Source organism: Oncorhynchus keta, unplaced genomic scaffold, assembly GCF_023373465.1.
Source record: "Oncorhynchus keta strain PuntledgeMale-10-30-2019 unplaced genomic scaffold, Oket_V2 Un_contig_5137_pilon_pilon, whole genome shotgun sequence".
NCBI lineage: Eukaryota > Metazoa > Chordata > Actinopteri > Salmoniformes > Salmonidae > Oncorhynchus > Oncorhynchus keta.
The window spans coordinates 32399-51064 of NW_026288136.1; the positions used below are offsets into that span (position 1 = coordinate 32399).

The 18666-nt window shown below is 40.1% G+C and overlaps 1 protein-coding gene across 1 annotated transcript in view; it reads right to left on the reverse strand.

The window, feature by feature from the left end:
- Nucleotides 1–3194: 3194 nt before the first annotated feature.
- The window catches only part of LOC118381980 (adhesion G protein-coupled receptor B3-like), a gene marked incomplete at its 5' end in the record, with an annotated part of 37425 nt that continues 21953 nt past the window's right edge, over nucleotides 3195–18666 (reverse strand). Inside the window, 4 exons of the mRNA XM_052509915.1 lie at nucleotides 3195–3212; nucleotides 8002–8104; nucleotides 9904–10007; nucleotides 14740–14866. Of these exons, the coding sequence (XP_052365875.1) occupies nucleotides 3195–3212; nucleotides 8002–8104; nucleotides 9904–10007; nucleotides 14740–14866 (352 nt within the window). The remainder of the gene's footprint in view (nucleotides 3213–8001; nucleotides 8105–9903; nucleotides 10008–14739; nucleotides 14867–18666) is intronic.

Consider the following 18666-nt stretch of genomic DNA (forward strand, 5'->3'; position numbering starts at 1 on the left):
GGTGTCATTTTGATTAATAAATGAAAATGTACGCTCACCACGCTGCACCTTGGTCCTCCTGCTTCAACAGCCGTGACAGTATCTCTGATCTGTTTGTATAATTTAAAAGCCTAAAGGAATACAACTTTCATACATTGAATAATACAGTACAATTTGGGTTAAAGGCTTCATTTTCCAATCCATTGTATGGAAACCTCTAAAATCTCAACGTATACTAACTCATTACTGGTGAAATCCGTCCTAAGAATTTAAGAAATATATTTTAAGCAGGAGCACTCCTTTAATTTATTTAGTTATCAATCTATCAAAAAAACGAATATTCGCTTTCATCTGTTTAAGGTGGCAAAAATAAGTTAGTCCTAAATATAAAAATAAAAAAAACTAAAGCATTGTACTTGGGACTAATCATTCACTAAACCCTAAACCTCAACTAAATATTTCAATTAACTAATGTGTAAATTGAGCAGGTTGAGGAGACTAAACTGCTTGGAGTAACCCTGAATTGTAAACTGTCATGGCCAAAACATATTGATACAACAGTAACTAAGATGGGGAGAAGTCTGTCCATAATAAAGCACTGCTCTACCTTCTTAACAGCACTATCAATGAGGCAGGTCCTACAGGCCCTAGTTTTGTTGCACCTGGATTACTGTCCAGTTGTGTGGTCAGATACCACAAAGAGGGACTTAGGGAAATTACAGTTGGCCCAGAACTACTGTCCAGTCGTGTAAATGTACACAGAGAGCTAACATTAATAATGTGCATATCAATCTCTCCTGGCTCAAAGTAGAGGAGAGAGGGACTTCATCACTACTTGAAATTGTGCGCAGTCCTGTGTAGCTCAGTTAGTAGAGTGTGGTGCTTGCAATGCCAGGGTTGTGGGTTTGATTCCCACGGGGGACCAGTATGAACATGAATGTACTCACTACTGTAAGTCACTGGAGATAAGAGTGTCTACAGGAATGAAACATAATAACTTGTTGAATACACTGAGCTGTCTGTTTAAACAACTAGCACAGAGCCCAGACACCCATACATGCCACCAGAGGTCTCTTCACATGCCACCAGAGGTCTCTTCACAGTCCCCAAGTCCTGAACAGACTATGGGAGATGCACAGTACTACATAGAGCCATGACTACATGGAACTCTATTCCACATCAGGTAAAAGTACACCTTATAGAACAGTGGGGTCTGTGCATAGACACACATAATAACATGATACACATGGATTGTATGTGGTAGCAGCCTGAGGGACATCTGTTGAGAAATGTTATAATTGCCTTAATTTAGCTGGTTCCAAGGAATGGTAGCCGCTGCCTTGGCAGGAACTAATGGGGATCCATAATAAACCCCAGGAAGAGTAGCTGCTGCCTTGGCAGGAACTAATGGGGATCCATAATAAACCCCAGGAAGAGTGGCCGCTGCCTTGGCAGGAACTAATAGGGATCCATAATAAACCCCAGGAAGAGTAGCTGCTGCCTTGGCAGGAACTAATGGGGATCCATAATAAACCCCAGGAATAGTAGCTGCTGCCTTGGCAGGAACTAATGGGGATCCATAATAAACCCCAGGAAGAGTAGCCACTGCCTTGGCAGGAACTAATGGGGATCCATAATAAATACAAATACATCAATGTAAGTGGTTACTTCCAGGGAGGGTGCTTCCATAACTTCATTAGGGAGTTTGAAAGAACCCTGCATCATGTCCCCTAGGGTGCGTCACAAATGGAACCACATTTTCCCTATTTTAGTGCATCACTTTTGTGCACTATGAAGGGTACAGTGTGTCATTCGGGATACAGGCTTTGTGTGGAATAACCCTCTGTTGCTGCATCCTACATATCCCTGTCTCTTAAAGGCTAAACACACACACACACACACACACACACACACACACACACACACACACACACACACACACACACACACACACACACACACACACACACACACACACACACACACACACACACACACACACACACACACACACGGCTATCTTATGGCCCCTCATTAATGATTGCTGCGTCATTCTCCTGAATCTATAGCCGTAGAAACAACATCACTATTTCATTGGGGATTGATTTGATTGTCCTTTCTGTGGCCATTAATTAGGGTGGAGACCATGAAAAGGATCTTGCATCCCAATTTAGGGAGAAGGACCATAAAGAAGATTAAAAATGTCTCCCAAATGGCATCCTATTCCCTATATAGTGCACTACTTTGACAAGTGCTCAAAGGACTCTGGTCTAAAGTCGTGCACTATGTAGAGAATAGGATGCCATTTGGGACGCATATTAATCTTCTTTATGGTCCTTCTCCCTTAACTGGGATGCAAGATCCTTTTCATGGTCTCCATGCCAACGAAGCAGAGTCTGAGTTTACCATCTCGGATGAAAAGGTTCAAGGTAAAAAAGGCATCATTTTGGATGAAACTGCAGCACGGATAAAGAGGTGTGCTGAAACGCATGCTGTCTGACTTAAAAACAACACCTCGTCTACATACTAAAAACTAGTGCATTACTATAAAGGGAATAGGGCGCCATTTTGTTTAGGATCAGCTTTAATACTGCATATCGACTGTGGCTTCTATCAATGTAATTGTCTGCATCATTTCCAATCCTCTTTTTTATAAATATATATATAAAATAATATATATATATATCTATACTGTATACATTTATATATATATAAATGTGTATTATATATTATATATTATTATATATATAGTGTATTATTTTCCCCTAACCCTACCACCCTTACTCTAATTGGAGTAGACTAATGGACAACAACACTTAGGCTATTACAGTACTTCCAGTTTATATAAGACTCAGTATATTTTACATTAGTTATCTTTTTTTTTCTTTTTTTTTGTCCCACGATGCTCTTTTTCACAGTCTATACTGTAGTCTAGCTCTCATCTCTAGACATCATCCATTCCATTATGGAGTGATCATCAGCATCATCATTATCGCTAAACCCTATTTTTCACACCTCTTCAATCAATATAAAGCCTTGAGTTTACAGCTCAGATATTTTGTAGACATAGACATAGGCCTAAAAGGCTCATTCCAAACAACCACCATCTCCTTCCAACAAAACAAAAAACTGAAGAATCTCTTTTAGATCTTGGAGAAAATGACATACGTATATTAATATAAAACATAGAAGAACATAAACCTTGAGTCATTTGGTCAGATGTAGTCTGTCCACTAGAAATTACAACAGAGGTAGGTCAAAACACTGAGGTAAGGTAACATATTTACAGTACTCCTGCTAAGAAAACACTGAGGTAAGGTAACATATTTACAGTACTCCTCAAAACACTGAGGTAAGGTAACATATTTACAGTACTCCTGCTAAGAAAACACTGAGGTAAGGTAACATATTTACAGTACTCCTGCTAAGAAAACACTGAGGTAAGGTAACATATTTACAGTACTCCTGCTAAGAAAACACTGAGGTAAGGTAACATATTTACAGTACTCCTGCTTAGAAAACACTGAGGTAAGGTAACATATTTACAGTACTCCTGCAAGGAAAACACTGAGGTAAGGTAACATATTTACAGTACTCCTGCTAAGAAAACACTGAGGTAAGGTAACATATTTACAGTACTCCTGCAAGGAAAACACTGAGGTAAGGTAACATATTTACAGTACTCCTGCAAGGAAAACACTGAGGTAAGGTAACATATTTACAGTACTCCTCATTAGAAAACACTGAGGTAAGGTAACATATTTACAGTACTCCTCATTAGAAAACACTGAGGTAAGGTAACATATTTACAGTACTCCTCATTAGAAAACACTGAGGTAAGGTAACATATTTACAGTACTCCTGCTTAGAAAACACTGAGGTAAGGTAACATATTTACAGTACCCCTCATTAGAAAACACAGAGAGACAGCTAGACTGAATAACACCCAGGCTTCACAGTTGTCAAAATATCCCCTGAATCCGTAAAGGGGCCATATTTTGACGAAGTGCAGAAACACACCCTATAAATAGCTTGTGAACACAGCACTGGATAACCTGAGCTCCAGATATACACAGACAGAGAACGGAACAATCTGTCCATCACCCTTTAGTTATTACCTCATTGGTTGTTTTAACATCAACTCCTCCCTCAGAGGAAAACATTAACATGATGAAGCAGAATAATCTTTGCTCTCTCTGATAGTAATAATGGTTTCTATGGGAAAGTGTTTTTTTTATGGTTTACCAGGCTTGTGGCTAAAACATTGATATGCCTTGTGAAATATACACCAATAATGTCAAATGTGGCATTAACAAAATGCAATTCACAGTTTTAGACCCAAATGGGCTAATGTGGGCCACCCTGTCACACAGACCAGCCTATCAATCAGCCTGTAAATAAGTCTGCTGTCAGCATGTGCATTTCTGTTGTTTATCTGGGGTTAGAAATCGAAGTCAAAGCTTTTAACTGACAATACATTTTTGTTGTTGTTGGTAAATTCTTATTTCCAATGACGGCGTCCCCCGGCCAAACCCGGATGTCACTGGGCCAATAGTGCACCGCCCTAATCATAGTGCACCGCCCTAATCATAGCCAGACGTTATACAGCCTGGATTCAAACCAGGGACTCTTGCACTGAGATGCAGGGCCTTAGATCTCTGCGCCACTCGGGAGCCTAATAATGTAAACATTAACATCATTTGGAAGTCTTTGTTGCATACAGTAATAACCTCACAATGTTGACATAACAACTCAAGAGTTCCACTACAGTGAGTATCAGTAGAGTGGTTAAACAGTGAGTATCAGTAGAGTGGTTAAACAGTGAGTATCAGTAGAGTGGTTAAACAGCAGTGAGTATCAGTAGAGTGGTTAAACAGTGAGTATCAGTAGAGTGGTTAAACAGTGAGTATCAGTAGAGTGGTTAAACAGTGAGTATCAGTAGAGTGGTTAAACAGTGAGTATCAGTAGAGTGGTTAAACAGTGAGTATCAGTAGAGTGGTTAAACAGCAGTGAGTATCAGTAGAGTGGTTAAACAGTGAGTATCAGTAGAGTGGTTAAACAGTGAGTATCAGTAGAGTGGTTAAACAACAGTGAGTATCAGTAGAGTGGTTAAACAGTGAGTATCAGTAGAGTGGTTAAACAACAGTGAGTATCAGTAGAGTGGTTAAACAGTGAGTATCAGTAGAGTGGTTAAACAGCAGTGAGTATCAGTAGAGTGGTTAAACAGTGAGTATCAGTAGAGTGGTTAAACAGCAGTGAGTATCAGTAGAGTGGTTAAACAGCAGTGAGTATCAGTAGAGTGGTTAAACAGTGAGTATCAGTAGAGTGGTTAAACAGCAGTGAGTATCAGTAGAGTGGTTAAACAGTGAGTATCAGTAGAGTGGTTAAACAGTGAGTATCAGTAGAGTGGTTAAACAGTGAGTATCAGTAGAGTGGTTAAACAGCAGTGAGTATCAGTAGAGTGGTTAAACAGTGAGTATCAGTAGAGTGGTTAAACAGTGAGTATCAGTAGAGTGGTTAAACAGTGAGTATCAGTAGAGTGGTTAAACAGTATCAGTAGAGTGGTATCAGTAGAGTGGTTAAACAGCAGTGAGTATCAGTAGAGTGGTTAAACAGTGAGTATCAGTAGAGTGGTTAAACAGCAGTGAGTATCAGTAGAGTGGTTAAACAGCAGTGAGTATCAGTAGAGTGGTTAAACAGCAGTGAGTATCAGTAGAGTGGTTAAACAGTGAGTATCAGTAGAGTGGTTAAACAGTGAGTATCAGTAGAGTGGTTAAACAGTGAGTATCAGTAGAGTGGTTAAACAGTGAGTATCAGTAGAGTGGTTAAACAACAGTGAGTATCAGTAGAGTGGTTAAACAGTGAGTATCAGTAGAGTGGTTAAACAGCAGTGAGTATCAGTAGAGTGGTTAAACAGCAGTGAGTATCAGTAGAGTGGTTAAACAGTGAGTATCAGTAGAGTGGTTAAACAGTGAGTATCAGTAGAGTGGTTAAACAGTGAGTATCAGTAGAGTGGTTAAACAGCAGTGAGTATCAGTAGAGTGGTTAAACAGTGAGTATCAGTAGAGTGGTTAAACAACAGTGAGTATCAGTAGAGTGGTTAAACAGCAGTGAGTATCAGTAGAGTGGTTAAACAGTGAGTATCAGTAGAGTGGTTAAACAGCAGTGAGTATCAGTAGAGTGGTTAAACAGTGAGTATCAGTAGAGTGGTTAAACAGTGAGTATCAGTAGAGTGGTTAAACAGTGAGTATCAGTAGAGTGGTTAAACAGTGAGTATCAGTAGAGTGGTTAAACAGTGAGTATCAGTAGAGTGGTTAAACAGTGAGTATCAGTAGAGTGGTTAAACAGTGAGTATCAGTAGAGTGGTTAAACAGTGAGTATCAGTAGAGTGGTTAAACAGTGAGTATCAGTAGAGTGGTTAAACAGTGAGTATCAGTAGAGTGGTTAAACAGCAGTGAGTATCAGTAGAGTGGTTAAACAGCAGTGAGTATCAGTAGAGTGGTTAAACAGCAGTGAGTATCAGTAGAGTGGTTAAACAGCAGTGAGTATCAGTAGAGTGGTTAAACAGCAGTGAGTATCAGTAGAGTGGTTAAACAGCAGTGAGTATCAGTAGAGTGGTTAAACAGCAGTGAGTATCAGTAGAGTGGTTAAACAGTGAGTATCAGTAGAGTGGTTAAACAGCAGTGAGTATCAGTAGAGTGGTTAAACAGCAGTTTGTATCAGTAGAGTGGTTAAACAGCAGTGAGTATCAGTAGAGTGGTTAAACAGCAGTTTGTATCAGTAGAGTGGTTAAACAGCAGTGAGTATCAGTAGAGTGGTTAAACAGCAGTTGTATCAGTAGAGTGGTTAAACAGTGAGTATCAGTAGAGTGGTTAAACAGTGAGTATCAGTAGAGTGGTTAAACAGCAGTTTGTATCAGTAGAGTGGTTAAACAGCAGTGAGTATCAGTAGAGTGGTTAAACAGTGAGTATCAGTAGAGTGGTTAAACAGTGAGTATCAGTAGAGTGGTTAAACACAGTGAGTATCAGTAGAGTGGTTAAACAGCAGTGAGTATCAGTAGAGTGGTTAAACAGCAGTGAGTATCAGTAGAGTGGTTAAACAGCAGTTTGTATCAGTAGAGTGGTTAAACAGCAGTTTGTATCAGTAGAGTGGTTAAACAGCAGTTTGTATCAGTAGAGTGGTTAAACAGCAGTTTGTATCAGTAGAGTGGTTAAACAGCAGTTTGTATCAGTAGAGTGGTTAAACAGCAGTTTGTATCAGTAGAGTGGTTAAACAGCAGTTTGTATCAGTAGAGTGGTTAAACAGCAGTTTGTATCAGTAGAGTGGTTAAACAGCAGTTTGTATCAGTAGAGTGGTTAAACAGTGAGTATCAGTAGAGTGGTTAAACAGTGAGTATCAGTAGAGTGGTTAAACAGCAGTTTGTATCAGTAGAGTGGTTAAACAGCAGTTTGTATCAGTAGAGTGGTTAAACAGCAGTTTGTATCAGTAGAGTGGTTAAACAGCAGTTTGTATCAGTAGAGTGGTTAAACAGCAGTTTGTATCAGTAGAGTGGTTAAACAGCAGTTTGTATCAGTAGAGTGGTTAAACAGCAGTTTGTATCAGTAGAGTGGTTAAACAGCAGTTTGTATCAGTAGAGTGGTTAAACAGCAGTTTGTATCAGTAGAGTGGTTAAACAGCAGTTTGTATCAGTAGAGTGGTTAAACAGCAGTTTGTATCAGTAGAGTGGTTAAACAGCAGTTTGTATCAGTAGAGTGGTTAAACAGCAGTTTGTATCAGTAGAGTGGTTAAACAGCTACTGTGGTTGAATAAAGTTTGCAAACAACACTCCACTTGCCAACAAGATAAATAGACATGTAATGTACCACAGTGTGTCTATTGCTGATTAAAGCATGTTAAAGTGCATGAATTGCCTGTATGTACAGGTATGTCTCTTCCAATACAACATATAAACACAACCTGCATTGTGAGTCGTGTGTTTGAGTAAAGCAGTTAAAGTGCATGCAGTACAACATGGAATCTTACCGCATTGTGTGTCTGTGTCTGTCCAACCAGGATGAGGAGGTTGGAGGAGATGATTGACAGGCAGAAGTTGATTAGGATGATGGACCGCTCAGACCGGATATATCTGGAATAACGGGAAGTACTGGATCAACAAATGAAAAATGACAATCAACACAACACCACAACAATCACCAATCAACATTCTTCCATTAATTAATACTAGGCCAGTACTACCAGGCCATTACTACCAGGCCATTACTACCAGGCCACTACTACTAGGCAGCTACTACCAGGCCATTACTACCAGGCCATTACTACCAGGCCACTACTACTAGGCCACTACTACTAAGCCACTACTACTAGGCAACTACTACTAGGCCACTACTTCTAGGACATTACTACTAGGCCATTACTACTAGGCCACTACTACTAGGACATTACTACTAGGCCACTACTTCTAGGACATTACTACTAGGCCATTACTACTAGGCCTAAACAAAGGGATATTTGGCACCAATTTGGTGACCAAGTCATGTGATAGTGTAGGATACTCACACGGATATGAATCAGAAATACACAAACAATGTTATGTATGTTTGTTATGTGTGTATATTAAGGATATTTTATGAATCATACAGGTTTACTATTAAAAGCTGGTTATTGCTGTATTATCATTCCCTGTTATGGCCATCCGTACGGCCAGTTAGCATATTGCATAGACATAAAAATCAAATCAAATCAAATGATATTTGTCACATGTGCCGAATACAACAGGTGTAGTAGACCTTACCGTGAAATGCCTACTTACAAGCCCTTAAATTTTAAAAATAAGAGTTAAGAAAAATATTGACTAAATAAACTAAAGTAAAAAATAAAAGAGCAACAATAAAATAACAATAGCGAGGCTATATACTACTTGACCAGAAGTATGTGGACACCTGCTCGTTCAACATCTTATTCCAAATTCATGGGCATTAATATGTAGTTGGTCCCTCCTTTGCTGCTATAACAGCCTCCATTCTTATAGGAAGTCTTTCCACTAGATGTTGGAATTTTGCTGTGCAGGCCAGTCAAGTTTTTCCACACCGATCTCGACAAACCACTTCTGTATGGACCTCGCTTTGTGCACGGGCCTTCCCCAAACTGTTGCCACAAAGTTGGAAGCATAGAATCATCTAGAATGTAATTTTATGCTGTAGTGTTAAGATTTCCCTTCACTGGAACTAAGGGACCGAGCCCGAACCATGAAAAACAACCCCAGACCAATATTCCTCCTCCACCAAACTTTACAGTTGGCACTATGCATTGTGGCAGGAAGCATCCGCCAAACCCAGATGTATCCATCAGACTGCCAGATGGTGAAGCGTGATTCATCACTCAAGAGAAAGCATTTCCACTGCTCCAGATTTTTACGCGCTACGTGCTTCAGCACTCATCAGTCCCATTCTTTGAGCTTGTGTGGCCTACCACTTTGCGACTGAGCCGTTGTTGCTCCTTGACGTACCACTTTGCGGCTGAGCTGTTGTTGCTCCAAGACATTTCCACTTCACAATAACAGCACTTACAGTTGACTGGGGCAGCTCGAGCACGAACTGACTTGGAAAAGTGGCATCCTATGACAGTGCCACTTTTCAAGTCACTGAGCTCTTCAGTAAGGCCAATCTACTGCCAATGTGTGTCTATGGAGATTGCATGGCTGTGTGCTAGCCATCTAGTCTAGCACACAGCCATGCTTATACACCTGTCAGCAACGGGTGTGGCTGAACAAGCCGAATCCACTAATTTGAAGGGGGAGTCCACATACTTTTGTATATATAGTGTACATCAATTCATATATTCATATGAATATATATATTCATATATTCATATTCACCATGTCAACATGGTTTTCAGTGTATACATCACTGGTTGTATTGTACTCACCTCCATAGAATAGCATAGACCACTAGCAACAGGATCAAGGCGAGACAGGACAGACCACAACCAATGATCAAAGTCACAGAGGGGACCGCTGAGTACTCCATGGTCTGTAGGAGACAGAGACAGAAGGAAGTAGATATTACACCTGCTTTGTGTTGGTGCTAAAGCTTCAGACATACTAATCAAAACACTTTTTATAGCTGCTTTGGGTTGGTGTTAAAATATCAGCCACAGGGCCTCCAGAGTTGCGCAGCGGTCTAAGGCACTGCACCGTATTGCATCGGGTTCGATCTCAGGATGTGTCACTGCCGGCAGTGGCCGGGAAACCCATGAGGCGGCGCACAATTGGCCCAGCGTCATCCGGGTTAGGGGAGGGTTTGGCCCAGCGTCGTCCGGGTTAGGGGAGGGTTTGGCCCAGCGTCGTCTGGGTTAGGGGAGGGTTTGGCCCAGCGTCGTCCGGGTTAGGGGAGGGTTTGGCCGGCCGGGATTTCCTTGTTCCATCACGATCTAGCGACTCCTTGTGGCCGGCCGGGATTTCCTTGTCCCATCACTATCTAGCGACTCCTTGTGGCCGGCCGGGATTTCCTTGTCCCGTCACGATCTAGCGACTCCTTGTGGCAGGCCGGGATTTCCTTGTCCCGTCACGATCTAGCGACTCCTTGTGGCCGGCCGGGATTTCCTTGTCCCATCACGATCTAGCGACTCCTTGTGGCCGGCCGGGATTTCCTTGTCCCGTCACGATCTAGCGACTCCTTGTGGCCGGCCGGGATTTCCTTGTCCCATCACGATCTAGCGACTCCTTGTGGCCGGCCGGGATTTCCTTGTCCCGTCACGATATAGCGACTCCTTGTGGCAGGCCGGGATTTCCTTGTCCCATCACGATCTAGCGACTCCTTGTGGCAGGCCGGGCGCCTGCAAGATGACTTTGGTCACCAGCTGGACAGTGTTTTCTCCGACACATTGGTGCGGCTGGCTTCCGGGTTAAGCGAGCAGTGTGTCAAGAAGCAGTGCGCCTTGGCAGGGTTGTGTTTTTTCGGAGGATGCATGGCTCTCGACCTTTGCCTCTCATGAGTCCGTAGGGGAGATGCAGAGACGGGACAAGACTAACTACCAATTGGATATCACGATAAAGGGGTAAAAGTACAAGAAAAATTACAAAATTATCAGCCACTGACTGGAAAATAGACCAATCAGTTGATGTTATTAAATCTTAAACCACGAATAGAACTGTAAAACAAACCAATCAAAACATCACAACAAGTCGGCCATTTTGATATGTTCTGTATTGAATGGTTTCACCAACACCAATACAAACCGAATTGGGAAGAGAAGGGGAGCCAGTGTGTTTGTGTGCATGTGCGCGTGTGTGTGTGTGTGCGCTTTGCAGTCTTTCTTCATCCTGAGTTTGATAGCATTGGTGATTAATGTCATCTAAAAAATCTGTTGCTTTCTTAACTAACCATTCATCTCAAGATCGTGATTGCAGTGTCTACTCTACGTCTCGAAATAAAATAAAATCCCTAATAAAACGACCCATTCCCCATACATCTCTACTCTACAGTGTAATCATATTTCCCTGTATTAATCAGATATTCATGAATATTGAATCAAGAGAGAAAAAAGAGGGTCCCTATTAAGAAAAGAGACCATTTTCACTGATTGACATTGAGGATGGTCTAAAAGAGACATCAGAGGCTATGTGACAGAATTACATAGAGACTCCACAGAATAGAGCATAGAATTACCACTGGTGTAAAGTACTTCAGTAAAACTACTTGAAGGTACTATTTAAGTCGTTTTTGCGGGGTATCTGTACTTTACTATTTATTTATTTTGACAACTTTTACTTTTACTTGACTACATTCCTAAAGAAATAATGTACTTTTTACTCCATACATTTTCCCTGACACCCAAAGGTACAAGTTACATTTCGAATGCTTAGCAGGACAGGAGCATGGTCCAATCCACGTACTTATCAAGAGAACATCCCTGGTCATCCCTACTGCCTCTGATCTGGCAGACTTACTAAACAGAGAACATCCCTGGTCATCCCTACTGCCTCTGATCTGGCAGACTTACTAAACAGAGAACATCCCTGGTCATCCCTACTGCCTCTGATCTGGCAGACTTACTAAACAGAGGACATCCCTGGTTATCCCTACTGCCTCTGATCTGGCAGACTTACTAAACAGAGAACATCCCTGGTTATCCCTACTGCCTCTGATCTGGCAGACTTACTAAACAGAGAACATCGCTGGTCATCCCTACTGCCTCTGATCTGACAGACTTACTAAACAGAGAACAACACTGCCTCTGATCTGGTGGACTCACTAAACAGAGAAGATCCCTGGTCATCCCTACTGCTCTGATCTGGCAGACTTACTAAACAGAGAAGATCCCTGGTCATCCCTACTGCCTCTGATCTGGCAGACTTACTAAACAGAGAACATCCCTGGTCATCCCTACTGCCTCTGATCTGGCAGACTTACTAAACAGAGAACATCCCTGGTTATCCCTACTGCCTCTGATCTGGCAGACTTACTAAACAGAGAACATCGCTGGTCATCCCTACTGCCTCTGATCTGGCAGACTTACTAAACAGAGAACATCCCTGGTCATCCCTACTGCCTCTGATCTGGCGGACTCACTAAACAGAGAACATCCCTGGTCATCCCTACTGCCTCTGATCTGGTGGACTCACTAAACAGAGAAGATCCCTGGTCATCCCTACTGCCTCTGATCTGGCAGACTTACTAAACAGAGAAGATCCCTGGTCATCCCTACTGCCTCTGATCTGGCAGACTTACTAAACAGAGAACATCCCTGGTCATCCCTACTGCCTCTGATCTGGCAGACTTACTAAACAGAGAACATCACTGGTCATCCCTACTGCCTCTGATCTGACAGACTTACTAAACAGAGAACATCCCTGGTCATCCCTACTGCCTCTGATCTGGCGGACTCACTAAACAGAGAACATCCCTGGTCATCCCTACTGCCTCTGATCTGGCAGACTTACTAAACAGAGAACATCCCTGGTTATCCCTACTGCCTCTGATCTGGCAGACTTACTAAACAGAGAACATCCCTGGTTATCCCTACTGCCTCTGATCTGGCAGACTTACTAAACAGAGAACATCCCTGGTCATCCCTACTGCCTCTGATCTGGCAGACTTACTAAACAGAGAACATCCCTGGTTATCCCTACTGCCTCTGATCTGGCAGACTTACTAAACAGAGAACATCCCTGGTCACCCCTACTGCCTCTGATCTGGCAGACTTACTAAACAGAGAACATCCCTGGTCATCCCTACTGCCTCTGATCTGACAGACTTACTAAACACAAATGCTTTGTTTGTCAATTTTATCTGCATGTTGTACCCCTGGCTATCTGTACATTTAAAAAAACAAGAAAACTGCCATCTGGTTTCCTTAATATTAGCAATTTGAAATTATTTATACTTTTACTTTTGATACTTAAGTATATTTAAAACCAAATACTTTTAGACTTTTCCTCAAGTAGTATTTGACTAGGAGACTTTCACTTTTACTTCAGTAATTCTATATTAAGGTATCTTTTACTCATGTATGGCAATTGGGTACTTTTCCCACCACTGAGAATTACACACACACTCCATAGAATAGTGCTTAGAATTACCTACAGAAGTAATTTATAAGATTGCAATGAGTAGGAGCCTCTCCTAACGTAATAAAGCTGACAATCTACCAATGCCAACCAAATAAGATCCATGTTTATTTTATCTACTGTTACTGCTTCTTAATTAACACCTTTCCCAGGATTCCACTTGATATAGGCTGTTTCCCAAATGACACCCTATTCCCTATTTAGTGACCTACTTTTGACCAGGGCCCATAGGGCTGTGGTCAAAAGTTGTGCACTAAATAGGGAATAGGGTGCCATTTGGGATGCCGCCATAGCTTCTCTTTCCCAGCCCCCTCCCACAGACCACCAGTCATTGTGACATGGGCAGGGCAAGGCACTGAGTTATTAACCTGGTGCACTGCTGCTAGAGAGGAACACAATGCTATCATTCCCACAGATCACACTTTTCTCTATTCCCGTCACAACATTTGAGTAATGGTGGAACTGCTGAGCAACAGATATGATTTCACACGTGACAGTCAGTCGTGAGGGCCCGATCCCTCATCCTTTTTTATTTTCCTCTTATAACATAATGTTGCAAATCACTGGCACTGTTAACTGTTACACAAATGCGTAACAAACAGGAACGTAAGACTAGCTATTATTTGAAATAAAAAAAAACTGAATATGACATTAGATCTAATTAGACCTAGTTCATTATGTGACGCTAATCTTTTGTAAGATAACATGACACTTCTCATTGAACTCCTTTATCTATACTTGTAATATTTGAATATGAATTGATGAGCTAGAGCCAATACACAACCTGTAGGCTAAAGTCAGTCAACAACATGCACTGGCCTGTGTAACCACACACACACACACACACACACACACACACACACACACACACACACACACACACACACACACACACACACACACACACACACACACACACACACACACACACACACACACACACTCACCAAAGCCAGTCAAGCTCACCAATGCAGAGCATTATCAAAATCATCTAGACAGCACATCCAGACTGAGATTCATCTAAAGAGACTCACCTTCACCTATAGGCTACACTAACTGAGATAAAGACCCCTGATTATGGGGAAACAAACACATCGATTGAAATTCCAACCAAAGCAAAGCAATGAAGCACATTCTAGCACCCTCCTCTGCATTAATCCATAAATGAATAGAACAAAAATCCCACTACTTACTATTTCTCTTGGTTGCTGTGCCAAAATGGCGAAGGTAGATACACGATCACATAAGCATTTTGTATGGGATGCATCGGTTAGTACGGTTTTACATCCTTTACTCGACCAGGTTCCCCAAGAATCGTTCCTGCAAGAAGAAGAGATGCGATCGTTTCATTAATTCCAGCGCTCTCTCACTTTCACAAGGATTGGACAAATCTGAACGAATGAAACCTTTAATAGTGTAACATTGAATCTGTTTTAACTAATAAAGGAAATCTCAATGCGAATAGGGAAGTGGAATCAACACGCAATTTCGCCAGGCTACAAAAAGCATTTAGCTCGACCGGGAGAAGGAAAAAAATGTTGAGAGAGGGAGAGAGAGGGAGAGAAAGGAGGGGACGAAGGGAGCTGTCCAAACGTGGGTGGTTCTGATTGATTCAATTGCTCTATAGGCTGTTAAACGCAACAATTGCTTTCAAAAACCTTAGGCTACATATCAATTTTTCTGCGTTTTTCTAGAGAAACTATCATCTTTACCGCTATGTCTTTAGGCGAGAGCCTATTGAGCGCGTCTGGGTTATCTTCCGGAACGATTTTGTTGTTCTCTTTTCTTCCGGTCTCAATGCTTAGGCTATTATTATTACTAGGCTACTGTCGCTTTCTTTTTCGGTTGATCTGTTTTCCTCAACTATTTTAATTAGCGGGTTTGTTATGCTTCCTACGGGAACATTTCACCCTGGAAACCGTGGACAGCCTGAGATTGATACTCCGTTTCTCTCTGCTGCTGCAACAGCGGCTGGGGGAGGTTGGCTCACAGGTTACAAAATAGGGATATATTTTCCTAGGATTGATATTTTCCTAGGATGATATCTGTTGCGCTCTTTCTCATTTGTTCAAGGCATGTAAAACATTTCCGAACGCAAGCATTGGTATTGTTCAACGTAGGCAAAACCGTTCAGGAAAAAGGATTGCATAACCAATGGTACTCCACCCCACGGAAACGGCGCGGATGGTAGCTGCCCGTTTCCCGTGGTCCCCCTCCTCATAGCAGGTAAAATGATAGAGAGGAGAGGAAAGGAAAGCACGTTTCGTCTATTTACTGCCTGTAGCCTAAATCTCCCTCTCACTTCGAATCTTCACAAAGAATGTCAGGACAAAAACTCGCACATAAGTCCTTAAGATAGTGTCCCATGTGAAATACATTTCTGTTTGGTATTATTTTATGAAAAATAGATGTGTGCAGTCTTTTTATAAACATCCTTTAGTGTATAGGCTGAAAAGTTAATTATTCACCCAGCAACAACTATTTAATGAGAAAGGAACGAGGCAAGTAAATTAAATCACTCACTTCATCCCCTCACACACACACACACACGCGCGCATACACACACGCACACGCACGCACACAGACACACACACACCAGGGCAGTGGACGCAAACCTTTGAGGTGGCAGGTGCTCAAAATGAAAAATCTACTTTCTTCATTTATATTCATAACTCTAAATTCATAATATACTAACTGTCTCTATAGCATTGGCCTATTTACAGAACATTCTTCAGTTATTGTAAGCAAGTTAATGCCAGTGATTCCTAGTAGTAGGTTACTAACTAATCTCGTCCATCTGCCAGCTCTTGCTGTCAAACAAACAATTCGAGCCTGGAGATGACTTTAGCTACTAACTAGAGACAGATGAGTGAAATATGGAAAAGAGTGGCTATTAGCTGATCATAGCGAATTATGATGTACATCTACTGGTTAGCTAGCTAGCTAGTTAGCTATGCTGTCAATTTTTTTCTTCTTCGCGATTTAAGTTTGTTCTGCTGGCGACATCTCCATCTTACTATCAAACACTCGAATTGCCCCCTTTTCTGTCCATAACAGAGAGAGACAAAAGTAGCCTACCAGTATTCAAACTCACCGCCTGTAACCAGCACAGCGCACTACACGCACAGAGATGAGATGAGTGCGAGCTTGAGGCCGGGGGACGGGTATAATTGCCAATATTGAAGATTAATTAAATTAGCTGTTTTGATGTGCAGTTCGTTACATTTAAAAAATATATATATGTACATGTGGGAACCAGCTTTTCACAACGAAGACATATAGGATGCACTCAACAGGTTGTCAAGTCATCTCTATGGAGGATAGGCCTACTCATAACTGAGTAAAGAACAGTTAGTGTTTAAATGTAAACTGTTTCAGTTCATGTTTTATTGTAAACTGATCCAGTTCATGTTTAAATGTAAATTGATTCATTAATGTTTTAATGTAAACTGATTCAGTAATGTTTAAATGTAAACTGATTCAGTTCATGTTTAAATGTAAACTTATTCAGTTCATGTTTTATTGTAAAATTAGTCAGTTCATGTTTAAATGTAAACTGATTCAGTAATGTTTTAATGTAAACTGATTCAGTTCATGTTTAAATGTAAACTTATTCAGTTCATGTTTTATTGTAAAATTATTCAGTTCATGTTTAAATGTAAACTGATTCAATAATGTTTTAATGTAAACTGATTCAGTTCATGTTTAAATGCAAACTGATTCAGTAAAGTTCAATGTAAACTGATTCATTTAATCTTTACATGTAAACTGATTCAGTTAATGTTTAAAGGTAAACTGATTCAGTTCATGTTTAAATGTAAACTTATTCAGTTCATGTTTTATTGTAAAATTATTCAGTTCATGTTTAAATGTAAACTGATTCAATAATGTTTTAATGTAAACTGATTCAGTTCATGTTTAAATGCAAACTGATTCAGTAAAGTTCAATGTAAACTGATTCATTTAATGTTTACATGTAAACTGATTCAGTTAATGTTTAAAGGTAAACTGATTCAGTTAATGTTTAAAGGTAAACTGATTCAGTAATGTTCAATGTAAACTGATTCATTTAATGTTTACATGTAAACTGATTCAGTTAATGTTTAAAGGTAAACTGATTCAGTAATGTTCAATGTAAACTGATTCATTTAATGTTTACATGTAAACTGATTAAGTTAATGTTTAAAGGTAAACTGATTCAGTAATGTTCAATGTAAACTGATTCATTTAATGTTTACATGTAAACTGATTCAGTTAATGTTTAAAGGTAAACTGATTCAGTATTGTTCAATGTAAACTGACTCATTTAATGTTTACATGTAAACTGATTCAGTAATGTTCAATGTAAACGGATTCATTTAATGTTTACATGTAAACTGATTCAGTTAATGTTTTAATGTAAACTGATTCAGTTAGTGTTTTAATGTAAACTGATTCAGTTAGTGTTTTAATGTAAACTGATTCAGTTAGTGTTTTAATGTAAACTGATTCAGTAATGTTCAATGTAAACTGATTCATTTAATGTTTAAAGGTAAACTGATTCAGTAATGTTCAATGTAAACTGATTCAGTTAATGTTTAAAGGTAAACTGATTCAGTAATGTTCAATGTAAACTGATTCAGTCATGTTCAATGTAAACTGATTCAGTTAGTGTTTTAATTTAAACTGATTCAGTCATGTTTAATGTAAACTGATTCAGTAATGTTCAATGTAAACTAATTAATTTAATGTTTACATGTAAACTGATTCAGTCATGTTTAATGTAAACTGATTCAGTTAGTGTTTTAATTTAAACTGATTCAGTCATGTTTAATGTAAACTGATTCAGTTAGTGTTTTAATGTAAACTGATTCAGTTAATGTTTTAATGTAAACTGATTCAGTTAATGTTTTAATGTAAACTGATTCAGTTAGTGTTTTAATGTAAACGGATTCATTTAATGTTTAAAGGTAAACTGATTCAGTAATGTTCAATGTAAACTGATTCAGTTAATGTTTAAAGGTAAACTGATTCAGTAATGTTCAATGTAAACTGATTCAGTTAATGTTTAAAGGTAAACTGATTCAGTAATGTTCAATGTAAACTGATTCAGTCATGTTCAATGTAAACTGATTCAGTTA